The sequence below is a fragment of the Triticum aestivum genome, chromosome 7B (assembly GCF_018294505.1).
Source record: "Triticum aestivum cultivar Chinese Spring chromosome 7B, IWGSC CS RefSeq v2.1, whole genome shotgun sequence".
Taxonomy (NCBI): domain Eukaryota; kingdom Viridiplantae; phylum Streptophyta; class Magnoliopsida; order Poales; family Poaceae; genus Triticum; species Triticum aestivum.
This window is the reverse complement of record NC_057813.1, coordinates 733,174,634-733,189,524: the sequence shown is the minus strand read 5'-3', so window position 1 is coordinate 733,189,524 and position 14,891 is coordinate 733,174,634. Positions and strand designations below refer to the sequence as shown.

Sequence of the window (14,891 nt, the reverse complement as noted above, 5' to 3'; positions counted from 1 at the left end):
CCTGGATTGATAGCCTTTGGGGTAATTTAAATTTATTACCATATAATTACCATATTCAAAATTTCCTGAGTTATGACCTTACCATACCTGGATTGATTTATTACTATACGTGGATTAATTATGATTTATTACTATATGATTTATTACTATACGTGGATAGCCTTACCATACCTGGTGGTAATTTAAATTTATTACCATATTTGATATTTCCCGAGTTATGGCCTTACCATACCTGGATTGATAGCCTTTGGGGTAATTTAAATTTATTACCATATAATTACCATATTCAAAATTTCCTGAGTTATGACCTTACCATACCTGGATTGATTTATTACTATACGTGGATTAATTATGATTGATTACCATAAATACGTTGGGTATTGCCCGTCAGACGAGAAAAGAGAAAAACCGGTGGGAGGGGCTGATGGGAGGTGGGAGGAAGAAAAACCGGTTGAAAATAAACCGGTTGAAAGTGGGGGGGACTATTCAACCAATTCGTCCATTAGGAGTAGAGATAAGTCCCTGGAAACAAACACCTCTACCCTCGATCTAATCGCTACAGCGACGGGAACCACGCCCCAGCCGCCATCGCCGATGCTTTCGCCATTGCGGATCCCTTTGCCGGCACCGAGGTGCCAGAGAAGCCGCGGCCGCCGTCGGGACGCCGCTGCCGAGATCCTCCATCGCCGTCCCGGCCCCGGCCATCCAGGTGCCGCCGACCCACGCACGCCGCCGCTCCACGCGCGTGGTCTGCCCCTCCACGCCTCCATGCGCCGCTGCAGCCCACGCACGCCATCTGCCCCTTTAAACCTCCACGTGCCGCCGATGAGTTCGTCGTTGCCGACGGGGAGAGCGGGGGGAACAACCTCGGGGAGCGAGAGGCCGTCACCGGCCCCGGGATTCGGCGCCGCGCGGCTGTCATCGACGCAGTCCGGAGGTTCGCTCGCCCCCCTTCACTCTGCCTCCTGCGTCCGTACGGCGAACTGTCCGTCTCTTGCTTCCGGCCGGTAAACGACACGACGGCGCGTGCCGTCGGGCGCGCCTGCCTTGCTCTGATCAAACGGGCCTGCGTCTTTTTTCTTTCCGTCAGTTCCTCCAAACCCTTGTCGCACGAGTCGCCGCGCAGCGCCAAGTACGGATTCTGTTTTTCAAGTGGCCTAATCGTTCGGTGTGACCTATGGACTATTTTGTTTCCCCAATTCTTAGGATGCGCATATGGTGATAAGCTCTTCTCAATCTTTTGTTTTACATAATGTACAGTTTGTTTTTTTCTTCAAAATTCACGCCCTAGAGCGATTTGATGCGTCAAAGAGTTACGACAGCTCCAACGCGGCTCACCAAATCGATCGCAAATCTCTAAATCCATGCTGCATTGTGTTAGGGCATGGTTGAACTATCGTTTTCAAAAATATTATTATGTCATTATGCAGTTCATACGGACAGACATCTGCTTGAAATTATGATAAAACAAGCCATGTTCAGTAGAGTAGTTGTTTTCAGCTTCATTCAGCTCACCACTTTGATGCTTGTAGGTACCAAGTCTGCTACTCGTACCGACATGTTGGTCGACGTAGGAATGGTAGCTGGCTGTGATAATCTTGAGGTTCCACGACATGTTGGGTTACTTTGTGCATTCCTTTCTTCTTTGAAACAAATATGTTCATTCTTTGATGTAGTTCTTTGCCCCAATCCTGATGTATCCGTGTATTACTTATGCATAGAAGTAGAGCACAGTTTCATGCTAGCGACTGGTACATTCTTATGCTATAACACATGTAGAAGTTTGAATAGCAACCGTATAATAGAAACAACTGTTTACTCCTTGATGAATTACATACATTGTGTATTCATCATTCTAACTGGATTACTCTTTGTTACAGAATGGAAGTGCATCCCCCGCGAAAGGCAATTTGTTGTTGATGCAACCAAAGGTGCATCACCAGGTGTTAATGCAAGTAACACTGGGCAGCACCTGCATTACGGCAGAAAAGGTAATGGTCCTGGGAAACATGCAAAGCTGGAAGACAACAAAGGTGCTACTAGGTTGGGGAGAGATCAGACACCAATCGGCGTATTTGAAGATGAATGCGTTTTCTGCCATTCATTTAGAACCAGTGAGCCGGTAATATGCTGCATATCCTTTACACATATCAGTAAAAAATGTCTGTTGAAGTCTTCTTATTTGTACTGGCACTAAATATATTCACTTTTCCTATGTCAGTGTCATGGTCCGATGGTCCGATGGTACTGTATCACAATAGAAGGATTGTGCCCAGTGACGAGGGCAACCCTACCAACGCCATCTATGTTCCACGAGAAATGCATGGTTTGGTAAGTTTCTTTATACAGCATGGTTAACTCTTCATATTTAATTTATTTAGAATCATCATATGCAGTGTTCATCCATCCTTTTAATTCTTTACCCATGTTTCTGAAGGGCCCCAAAAGTGGAATCCAATGGTGATACTTTTAAGAATGTGGAGAGTGAAATCAATCGTTCTAAAAGATTGAGATGCAGAAGATGCAAACTCCCGGGAGCAGCGCTTGGTTGTTATGACAACTCCTGCAGAAAAAGTTATCATGTCCCATGTGCAATGATGATACCAGAATGCCGCTGGGATGAAGTAAGCTTTTGAGTATAGCTTGTCCTTGATCCATTTATAAACCTAGCACACAACGCGGTGATTGGGAGATGGATCTTCTGTTGCCCAGGGATGTACATCTGATTTTAAGAATATCACATCGAGTCCTGCATCCCTTTAGCCTCCTCCTCTCCAACGTCCATGGCTCTGTGATGAAATCAAGGTTGACTGATGTTTGATATGAACAGAATAAAGTCTACAGGTAAAAGGGAAAATAGAATGGGCTTCCATATGATGGATGTACATGGGGGAAATAAGTCTGATATCTTGGTGTTTCAATCTCAGATTAAATTCTTCAACAAGATTTAGTCCAGGAGCAAGTCTACTGAGAAGAGCAAGGGTGTCGATCATGAATTTTTGTTTTAGTTGACTGTAGGTTTCATGTGGTATGTCTCCAGGTTCGTTCTTTGAATTTGTTTCCTTGTTAACTTCTGACGCTATAGATTTTATATCAGTAAAAGTGTCATCCTTGGTGATAAGATGGGTCTATATTAGAGCTATTATTAGTGTATGCTAGATTGGATCAAATGTAGACATAAAAATGCAACAAAACTGCAAGTCCAGATCTGATTCAACACACTTCCACTGTAGTGTTTGAGTGCATATACTGATGTTCTTTGATCAACATAGGGTGATGCTTGGTAGTTACCCCTCTCTCAGCCTTGCAAATTTTGGGTGTGTGAATTTGCAACTTGGACACCTCATAGAATGTTGGTCCGAATATTCGAAATTGATCATGTATATATCCCTAGCAGATCTAAGCTGTCACTCCCTTTTTTTTGGTTGTCAGGAAATGTATTTTTGATCTCAGCTTCTAATGATGAAAAGAAGTAGTCAAGAATAAAATTTGATGTCCTTTGGCACCTTACAAGATGATAAACATCAACACTGATGTTCTGTTGTTCTGATAACTGCAAAATAGGAACGCATGGTACTTATGTAACCACATATGTTTCCTTCTTCACTTTTGGGAGGATATTTCTTACGCCCTTTATATTGACTTGTCCCTGATCGTAATATTGCAGCATCAATGGGCATGAAGGGCGTGGGTTGAAGATCAATTATTCTACATTGTTTGGTCTATTTAAAGGTAACTGTACTAAACATCCTGTTCTTACTGCTCTTTACTCTTTAGTTAATACCATCAGTGTGGCACTCCTCCTTTTTAACGTTCTTTTAGTTAGTAGCAGTATTTTTGAAGTGTTTCTACCATTTCTCTCGAGGTTCTAGCGGTGTTCACGATATTAGGCTGTAATTGTTGCCAGCTGATCTTGGTAAATTTTCCTTGCTTAGTCTTAATATTGAGACTTGCTCGGAGGATCCAACCAAGGCCACATTTTTGATAAATAAGATGCAAGATTCTATTCTGTCAACAGGCTTTGATGTGTCATCAGCAGCTCTATTGCAAGTCTCTAGCATGGACTTGCCCCAGTTCCTTCGGTTCAGATGTCGTTTCCTAATTGCTAGAGCTGCAAGGGTACATATTTACTTCCTTATCATCCTTGAGTCATGTTATCTGCGAGGGTACTTAATTGCTTACGTTTTTGCAATTTCTATTTTTGAACCTTTATATCTAATCCTCTCTTTAATTTTCAGTCAGCTATTTATTTTCTTACGCATGAAAGAACTTTTCTTAATGCGTGGGTGTTTATAGAACATCGCTGGTCTCTTCAATGGCAATCAGTACTCATTGGTGTTGTCAGGCATTCAATCAGAGGTGTGGCATGCTTCTGACATCAACGACGTTGCCAACAACGTCTATCAGCACAATTCGGCCACCGGTCCTACCGTTCTGCAAACTTGGATCTCTGGCAAAAACTGAAAATTTCTTTTTGGGTTAAGCACTATTGACTTGTGGTGGTAAATTCTTTTGGCAAGGAAACTTAAATATATTGTAATGTGAGTATCTCGACTGGCATTGAGGATTAAGAACTTTAACTATGCCGCCACACTTTGTAGGCACTATAACTACCATTCTAGGCATGTATATGCATGGTATTCTATGCAGAATTTGTTTGCTCATATACAGGGAATACTCACTACATTATGAGACAAAGTTTATTATGGACTGGTAAGAGTTTACTGATGATTCATCCTATCATCCTTAGATACAAAGATTAAGGTGTACACAATTCAAACACTCATGTTTGGCATGTTCCACGCAACACACCTGCTCCATGAAACAACAACATTGGTCGAGGTAAGCACTCCTTCATGCATCCTCCGTATTTTTTCCATTCATCAAGTTTGATTTTTTTACATGCATTTTAGTTTTCTCTTTAGTTGTTTTGTACTTACTGAAATAATGACTTTAGTGGCAAAAATTGCTTATGTATTTGTTGAAACATGGGCATGACTCATGCATTTTGTTAGGCTGAAGCACAGGAAGAAGCAGTGTGGGCATCGCCACATCCTGTGCGTGATCGTTTCCACTCTGCCACATGCGATGCAGAACACCCCAGGTTTGACATGTCGTCGCAGTAGTTCATCACCGAAAGCCAACCCATTTTTTAACATCCGCCAGCCATGTATTTTAACTTTGTTTGGGACATCCGCGGCCCATAATTCCATCCAACTCTTATGATCCGCAACCGAGCTGGACGAGGAGGCCAGTGCCTTTCTCGCCGTCTTCAGGGTCATCCCTAGATGGTAGGCCGATCTCACGGTGAAGATCCCATTTCTGGTATAGTTCCAGGCCCGGAAATCTTCTTTGCCCGGCCCCCCCCACTACTACCTGTCTAATATCTTGGGCATCAGACGGAGTGAACACAGCCTGCAGTTTTCCTTCGTCCCAGGCCGTTCCGTCCTTCGAGAGTAGGTCAGCCACCTTGATCGTATTCGGTACTTAGTTGGCACCTAGAGGAGTCATGCTTCCATTGCAGGGTATCCAATTGTCATGCAACACGTTGATCTTCGTTCCAGGCCCGGAAATCTTCTTGTGCTGATTCAATTCTATTACGTAAACAATAAGTAATTAAGAATTCAGAAATTGCACGATATATGTGAGATCACTTCCCTAGAAGACAGGCATAAGATTTTTTCTCGATAACCTTCCATAATAAAATAATATATTCGTTCATAACAAATTGCTAATCCACCGTGCTATGTCATTTATTATTATCATTATCTCTACTATTAATTGACAGTCACAAGTTTCCTATGGGTGTACCTATCCGCGCGCTCCTGCGGAGGGACGTAGTGCACGACACCATGGAAGATGTCGTGGCCGGGCCTAACCCTGGCGCAATGCTCAAGAATGCCAGGGCGTGGATCACGGCATCGAGGACGACTGTGGCGGGAGGCGGGTCATCAGACCGTCATGTGGACGCGGTCACATTATATTTCTTGACAGTCAAATGGAGAGCCACATGGCTACATTCTCAAATCAAGTGTGTCCATTTAAATGTCAAGAAATTCATTAAGATATTGTGTCCTACATTACTCGGTAGTCATTGTCATAATCGTTTGTAGCAGCCATTCATGCAAAAATAATTTAGAAATCGAGCACTGAATCAATTTGGAAATCAAACCATTGATGCAATTAATCAACTAGATAGTTAATTACATATGCAATTAACTAGGTCCATTTGAATAGATTTTTTTTGCACCAAATCAATTTAAAAATCAAGTCATTTGGTTAGATAATTCTTTATGCCTACAGATAATTAGAAGTAGGAATTTTTCCCGATTAGTCAGATAATTAATTGATTTGGTTGGCACTTAATTAGGCATGTAGAGAATTAGGTAGGTCATTAATTTTTTGTGTACTTAATTAATTAAGTAAGCTGTTAATCATGGAAAATCATTTTGAAAGCGCTCGTGGGCAAGATCGATCAACGGGCTCTCAGCTACATGGCCAAGCGTCTAGCACCGCTTGCCAACATGGACAACGGCCACCATACGCTTGCGACATGGGCGACCTAGCGTTCACCAAGATGGATGAAGTCTATGCTCCGCAGGATGCCCACACGCTGATAGTTGCCGAAATGTACGCGGGTGAGGACAACACGACACAACACTAGCCAGGTGGTTCATGCTATAATAAAAAGGAAGAGTGTTCCAAAAACATGAAGGAAAAAGAACTAAAGCCACCAAGTGGTGCATGGTGTTGGATAAAGAAAGAGTGTTCCAAATAATAAGAGAAAAAAAAGAAGATGAGGCGTCGATGCCGAACACACTAATGTTGATGTGGTGTTGGTTGGCGCGAATGAAACGGGTTGGCGAAGAGGCGAGGAGTAGAAAATGCAGGGAAAGACAAGGAAGAGAAGAACCACAATTATCCCTTGTAACATATGTGCGATCGAGTATTGGGGACTAGGAATACGTTCACGTTGCCATTCTCCTTCAATGTCAATTCGCATTTGCAAAGTTGAATATACCTTTGAAAATGATCTCTGTAGTTATTTGTTATTTTTTGTGTCAATAGTATGTTTTAGTTTAATCCACTCTATTATATTGTAAACAGGAAAAAATCATCCATATTGCAGTGCACGACAAAGATGAGGTGGACGCCATATGCTTTTGAAGGAGGTGGCACCAGCGAGAGAAAAACAAAACACAAAATGTCCCGCTATGGTGGGAAACTGGTCGGGAATGAGAGGTTCCGACAAAAAAAAAGGAAGGTGCGTCATTGGATGGGGTTTCTATGTTGAACCCAGGCGTTATAATTATTGCGAATAGCCAGTAGCAACGCACGAGCGTTTTACTAGTACAGGCAAAAACTAAGCGATAGAAAAAGAGCGACCAGCCCATTCCAAAAAGCAAATCTAAACGACCAGACTGTCCAAAAAAAATGCGCAATTAGGCCATCCCAAAAATAAAAGGTAAGTGTTTACAGCCGGCGCACCGGCTCAAAATTGCGCCGGACGCACCCGCGTCTCGTGGGGCCCTGCACTGCTTCTCCCCTTTCCCTTATCTTCTTTCCTTCGATCCAGAGCGTTCTAGCCAGAATTCCCCACCTCTGCTACCAACCACTCCTTCTCCTTCTTCCAGCTCCCCTCCCCATCGGTGCTGCCCACCTCCCCCTCTCCTTCCTCCGCCTCCCTCACCATTGGGGCTCCCCACCTCTCCCCCTCCTTCCACCTCAAGCCGCCAGCGCTTCCACAAGCAAGCGGGGCTGCGACGACCGTCCAACGACAACTGCCACGAAGCTTCAGCACCGGTGCTACGACGGGGCGTCGACCGGTGTTGTGGACGGGAGAAGCCTTCGGCGCCGTGGACAGTAGAGTCCACCGGTGGTTCAACTTCAACGACGCCCATTGCTGGAACCGGCTCATGGCGGTGCTGGAACAGCACTAATTTTTGCTACCATCGGCACTTTGGTTTGCTACCACCGACGCCAATTCTTTGCATTTTGTTACAACCGGTGTTTTGATTTGCTGAACCAGCTTCAATTTTTGTTACAACTGCCGCATTCGCTTTTTGCTGGATGAACGCTCAATTTTGCTAGTACTTTGCTACAAATGGTGTTTTAATTTGCTACAACCAGTTTCAATTTTTGCTACCACCTGTGTCTTTGATTTTGCTAGAACATCCTTCCACAAAGTCCCCTTTTTTGCATTTTTGCTTCCACCGTTTTTGGTTTTGCTGGAACTAAAACAAAGATTTGCTACTACCGCTGTTGGCTATGAGCCATGGTTTTCTGCTGCTGAGCTTTTTTTGCTGGAACTATCATTTAATTGTGCTGGAACTGACATTTTTTGTTGCAACCGCCTTCGCGTTTTGCTACGACCAGGGAAGTTTTTTGCTACATCCATGCATGGCTCCAGAGTCGGCGAGAAACACCGGAGACGACGACGATGAGGGGCGGCAACCGGCGGCAATGGCGGGGACCGGCGAGACGCGAGTGCCTGCTGCAGGCCGCGGCGGCAGCGCTGCGTTCCCATGAGGAAGGAGGAACCCAGATCTAAAGCGGAGCGCGATGCAACTTTTTTTTTCCTGTTGCGAGACCCAGATCGAACGGGTCAAATATGCTAAATCGGACGCTTGCGCGATGACCGGCCCCACTGTTCGGCCGGTGCGCCGGCGCCTAAGAGCGCCCCAAATAAAAACCTAGGCATGCAGGTAAAAAATGAGCGATAAAAAAATGAGCTATCACTAAGCGACCAGACTATCCCCAAAAAATGAGAGATTAGGCAATCCTATAAAATAAAAACTTAGTACTACTGGTTCTAACATCCCACAAGCAATTGGTCCAGACAAAGTAAAAAGGTAAAATTACGCGTACATTGTAAGATCTCTTGGCAACCAAACATGGCCAGACTATCAAAATCCTTCTCCAAAAGCCACAGTATCCTGTACATAGGTGCAATCTCTCCAAATAAATCTAAATTTATCACCGATAAACATAGATGCAATCTGTCGCAACAAATCCAAAGAGTCACCCATAATATACAAAAATTTGATGTCTGCAAACAGTAAGATCTCTGGACGCAACAAAAATCTCACATTCACATACATACATACATACATACATAGGCATCCAAAAACCTCTCTTTCCATCGATCGATATTTTAGAGTACAACTTCTACGTCATCTTCCTCTGGCGAACAACAGTTCTGGTCAAATATACCAAGGGTTAGTTTGTAATAAGAAATTGGTTTGCTCTCTCAATGTCAACCCTTAACTGCTCAAAACTACTCCCTCCGTTCCTAAATATTTGTCTTTTTAGAGATTTCAGTGGACTATCAGATACGGATGTATATAGACATATTTTAGAGTGTAGATTCACTTATTTTACTCCGTATGTAGTCACTTGTTGAAATCTCTAGAAAGACAAATATTTAGGAACGGAGGGAGTATGTAAGAAAATCTGATAAAAACTATATTATAAAAAGGGATTGGTATATGTTAAGGAAACTATCTAAAGTCAACATATAAGACACCCTTGGTTCTTACGTGTCCACGTATATGGAACCAAAATACCTACCAACAAAGCTTGATGGAAATGTATGTACTATATAAATAAACTAAATAATTTTAGTACAAGATTACTAAATAAATATACCAACCTTGCATACCAGTGGAAAATTAACCTATGACTACACGAAAACAATCAGAACTATTAAATTTCCGTTCGCATAAAAAACTAGGCAACATGATAAACATGTCAGAAAGAAATACAAATATAATTTTATGATGTTGTTGATCATAATACTGCAGTTTGTATGGCATGCATAATTAGGAAATAAAGAATTACCGGATTGCACATCTATTTATGTATCAATAAAAACCCAAACTTACCAAAGATAAAACTATGGTTGCAGAATATGTATATTTTAAATTACAACCACATTTGGTATCAATTTTCCTTTCAAAAAATCAAATAATATTTTTTTTAACATTTAACTTCATAAAATCCTAGCCCGCGCATCGAGCGGGCCACTTTGCTAGTTGACATTAATATTAAACACACAATATATTTCATTCTCATATTAAGGAAGCAGGATTTCATAATTGAAATACATCAGAGTACAACATGATATAGCTTCGGCACTCAGCTACCCCATTACACAACTGCACCAGCACCAAGTTTCACATGCAATACCTAGAACCTTTCAAAATTAGCATCATAGACGATACATAGAAAGATGCATCTCGTCAGGAAAACTGCTAAAGCGAAAGACGAATATTGAGCCTTCATTGATGTTGAAGGTCTCTGCAACTTTAGGCCAGTGCCTGTGAATGATTAACCGTCATCCTTCGTCCTTTTCAGGAATACTTAAATATTGAACCGTGGGTGTTGTATGAAAACCTTCCTCGCCTCCTTACCATAGAGGTGGTTTGAGAGGTAATCACAAGTGAACTGCTTTGGAAAGGCCTAAAAACAAGGATGTGCATAAATATTTTCTCTATATTGGAAATAGGGCAAAGGAATAAAAAAAGGCAAGGTATAATAGTTAGTACCATCTTGTAGTGAACTGATGTCCTTCTTCATTGTGCAGACAAATATCTTGTTGTTTTTTGTCGCTAATTTCTTTATCCTAATAATCTTTCTGAGTTTCTTGACTTGATTGATATTCATGGACAACTCATTTCTCCATATGCAAAAAAGGGTCGAATAATGGGTCAAAACCTCTGACAACAGGACCTACATGTGCAAGACCAAATTGTTAAAAACCTAAATATTAGAATGGTTCCTGCAATTGCATAATAATGTGCTATTAACAACATACCATGCACGTGCTAACCTCGATTGCAAACCTCGGCGCTTCCCATTGTTTCCTTGCAACACATATAAGGTAGTTAGTCATCAGGTTAAGTAATGGTTCGCATGCTATTAGTAAAATATTTTGATGAAAAATAAGCACATTGCAGATTCATTCAAGCCACATGGAAAACCCATTTATCCAAACCAAACATGATTAAGAACTAGGAAATATAGCACTTGTATATGTTTTTCATGTATTAACTGCAGCCAATTTCGAATTATTCCTCAAATGCACAACAATACAAAATTCCAACCACGACAATTGGACATCGCATTGCAGAATTGAACTTAGCAGGTAACTATACACCACAACAAATGAACTAAGCATTAACTAAGCACCACATTGCACAACATAACATACCCCTAATAGAAGATCAGACAGTTAACCGAACCAAGCATGCTTAATAACTTGGAAATATAGCAATTGTATTTGTTTTCTCATGTATTTAGTACAGCCAAATTCGATTTACTTCTCACATGGTATACAGTAACAGAATGCAACCACAACTATTGAACATCACATTTCATAATTGAACCAAACAGTTAACTAAACATCACCACACAAATGAACCACATGTTAACTGATCACCACATTGCACAATGTATAACCAAACCAAGCATGCTTGACAACTTGGAAATATAGCAATTGTATTCGTTTCTCATGTATTTCGTAAAGATAAATTCAGTTTATTTCTCACACGGGATAAAATATAAAATTGCAGCCTGAGGAATTGTACATCACATTTGCAGAATTGAACCAAACAGTTACCTGAAGACGACAACTGATTAACCAAACAGTTATTAAGTGAGCACCACGCTGCACGACATATAGAACATATACACAGGAGCAACAGATTGCATGGTAAAATTAGATAGCACAATTTAATAGAATTTGTTAAGGAAAGGCGGTAGTAGCACACACAACGGGTAAACCCAGCATGCATAATCGGAGTAGCTAGAAAATGGAAAGGTGCTCCTCCAAGTGTTGGAAATATGCCCTAGAGGCAATAATAAAAGTATTATTATATTTCATTGTTCATGATAATTGTCTTTTATTCATGCTATAACTGTATTATCCGGAAATCGTAATACACGTGTGAATACTTAGACCACACAATGTCCCTGGTAAGCCTCTAGTTGACCAGCTCGTTGTGATCAACAGATAGTCATGGTTTCCTGACTATGGACATTGGATGTCGTTGATAACGGGATCACATCATTAGGAGAATCATGTGATGGACAAGACCCAATCCTAAGCATAGCATAAAAGATCGTGTAGTTCGTTTTGCTAGAGCTTTGCAAGTGTCAAGTATCTCTTCCTTCGACCATGAGATCGTGTAACTCCCGGATACCGTAAGAGTGCCTTGGGTGTACCAAACGTCACAACGTAATTGGGTGACTATAAAGGTGCATTACAGGTATCTCCGAAAGTAGCTGTTGGGTTGACACGGATCGAGACTGGGATTTGTCACTCCGTATGACGGAGAGGTATCTCTGGGCCCACTCGGTAATGCATCATCATATTGAGCTCAATGTGACCAAGGTGTTGGAGATGGGATCATGCGTTACGGTACGAGTAAAGTGACTTGCCGGTAACGAGACTGAACAAGGTATTGGGATACCGACGATCGAGTCTCGGGCAAGTAACGTACCGATTGACAAAGGGAATTGCATACAGGGTTTGATCGAATCCTCGACATAGTGGTTCATCCGATGACAACATCGAGGAGCATGTGGGAGCCATCATGGGTATCTAGATCCCGCTGATGGTTATTGACTGAGAGAGTCTCGGTCATGTCTGCATGTCTCCCGAACCCGTAGGGTCTACACACTTAAGGTTCAGTTACGCTAGGGTTATAGGGATATGTATATGCAGTAACCCGAATGTTGTTCGGAGTCCCGGATGAGATCCCGGACGTCACGAGGAGTTCCGGAATGGTCCGGAGGTAAAGATTTATATATGGGAAGTCCTGTTTCGGGCATCGGGACAAGTTTCGGGGTTATCGGTATTGTACCGGGACCACCGGAAGGGTCCTGGGGGTCCACCGGGTGGGTCCACCTGTCCCGCGGGGCCACATGGGCTGTGGGGGGTGCGCCTTGGCCTAATGGGCCAAGGGCACCAGCCCCACATAGGCCCATGCGCCTAGGGTTTAAGGGGGCAAGAGTCCTAGGAGGGTAAGGCACCTCCTAGGTGCCTTGGGGGGAGGGAAAACCCCCCTTGGCCGCCGCACCCCCTAGGAGATTGGATCTCCTAGGGCCGGACACCCCCCCTTGGCACCCCTATATATAGTGGGGGAGAGGAGGGACTTCATACCTGAACGCCCTGGCCTTTGGTTGCCTCCTTCTCCCTCCCCAACACCTCCTCCACCTCCATAGTGCTTAGCGAAGCTCTGCCGGAGTACTGCAGCTCCATCAACACCACGCCGTCGTGCTACTGCTGGTGCCATCTCCCTCAACCTCTCCTCCCTTCCTTGCTGGATCAATAAGGAGGAGACGTGGCTGTTCCGTACGTGTGTTGAACGCGGAGGTGCCGTCCGTTTGGCGCTGGTCATCGGTGATTTGGATCACGTCGAGTACGACTACATCATCACCTTGCAAGCTTCCGCACGCGATCTACAAGTGGTATGTAGATGCAAACTCTCTCCCTAGACTCGTTGCTTAGATGAACTCATAGATGGATCTTGGTGAAACCGTAGGAAAAATTTTAATTTTCTGCAACGTTCCCCAACAGTGGTATCAGAGCTAGGTCTATGCGTAGTTCTCTTTGCACGAGTAGAACACAACTTTGTTGTGGGCGTGGATTTTGTCATCTTACTTGCCTCTACTAGTCTTTTCTTGCTCAACGGTATTGTGGGATGAAGCGGCCCGGACCAACCTTACACGTACTCTTACGTGAGACCGGTTCCACCGACTGACATGCACAAGTTGCATAAGGTGGCTGGCGGGTGTCTGTCTCTCCCACCTTAGTTGGAGCGGAATCGATGAACAGGGCCCTTATGAAGGGTAAATAGAAGTTGACAAAATCACGTTGTGGTGATTCATAGGTAAGAAAACGTTCTTGCTAGAACCCAATTGCAGCCACGTAAAAGATGCAACAACAATTAGAGGACGTCTAACTTGTTTTTGCAGCGATTGATCATGTGATGTGATATGGCCAGAAGTTGTGATGAATGATGAATTGTGATGTATGAGATCATGTTCTTTGTAATAGGATTCACGACTTGCATGTCGATGAGTATGACAACCGGCAGGAGCCATAGGAGTTGTCATTATTTTTTTGTATGACCTGCGTGTCATTGAATAACGCCATGTAAACTACTTTACTTTATTGCTAAACGTTAGTCATAGAAGTAGAAGTAGTCGTTGGCGTGACAACTTCATGAAGACACGATGATGGAGATCATGATGATGGAGATCATGGTGTCAAGCCGGTGACAAGATGATCATGGAGCCCCGAAGATGAAGATCAATGGAGCTATATGATACTGGCCATATCATGTCACAACTATATAATTGCATGTGATGTTTATTATGTATTATGCATCTTGTTTACTTAGGACGACGGTAGTAAATAAGATGATCCCTTATAAAATTTCAAGAAGTGTTCTCCCCTAACTGTGCACCGTTGCTACAGTTCGTCGTTTCTAAGCACCACGTGATGATCGGGTGTGATGGATTCTTACGTTCACATACAACGGGTGTAAGACAGTTTTACACAGCGAAAACACTTAGGGTTAACTTGACGAGCCTAGCATGTGCAGACATGGCCTCGGAACACGGAGACCGAAAGGTCGAACACGAGTCGTATGGAAGATACGATCAACATGAAAATGTTCACCGACGATGACTAGTCCGTCTCACGTGATGATCGGACACGGACTAGTCGACTCGGATCGTGTAACACTTAGATGACTAAAGGGATGTCTAATCTAAGTGGGAGTTCATAATTTGATTAGAACTTTATTATCATGAACTTAGTCTAAAACCTTTGCGAATATGTCTTGTAGATCAATGGCCAACGCTAATGTCAACATGAACTT

At 42.9% G+C, this 14,891-nt stretch overlaps 1 protein-coding gene and 1 long non-coding RNA gene across 5 annotated transcripts; both read left to right on the top strand.

Moving 5' to 3' along the window:
* The first annotated feature begins 544 nt into the window (after window positions 1-544).
* Window positions 545-1,695, top strand: LOC123158660 (uncharacterized). The gene is made up of 3 exons (XM_044576566.1): window positions 545-937; window positions 1,533-1,620; window positions 1,677-1,695. The coding sequence occupies exons 1-3, from the start codon at window positions 595-597 to the stop codon at window positions 1,693-1,695; spliced, it is 450 nt and encodes a 149-aa protein (XP_044432501.1). The 5' UTR covers window positions 545-594.
* Window positions 1,696-1,903: 208 nt separating this feature from the next.
* Window positions 1,904-5,679, top strand: LOC123159329 (uncharacterized). 4 transcript variants are annotated; one of them, XR_006479634.1, is made up of 8 exons: window positions 1,904-2,122; window positions 2,222-2,331; window positions 2,438-3,040; window positions 3,433-3,573; window positions 3,668-3,732; window positions 4,297-4,541; window positions 4,751-4,842; window positions 5,016-5,679. It is a non-coding gene; the product is annotated as an uncharacterized lncRNA (long non-coding RNA). The 4 variants fall into 4 exon arrangements; XR_006479633.1 differs by having other exon boundaries at window positions 2,438-3,028; window positions 4,297-4,842; XR_006479631.1 differs by having other exon boundaries at window positions 4,297-4,842.
* Window positions 5,680-14,891: the final 9,212 nt, after the last annotated feature.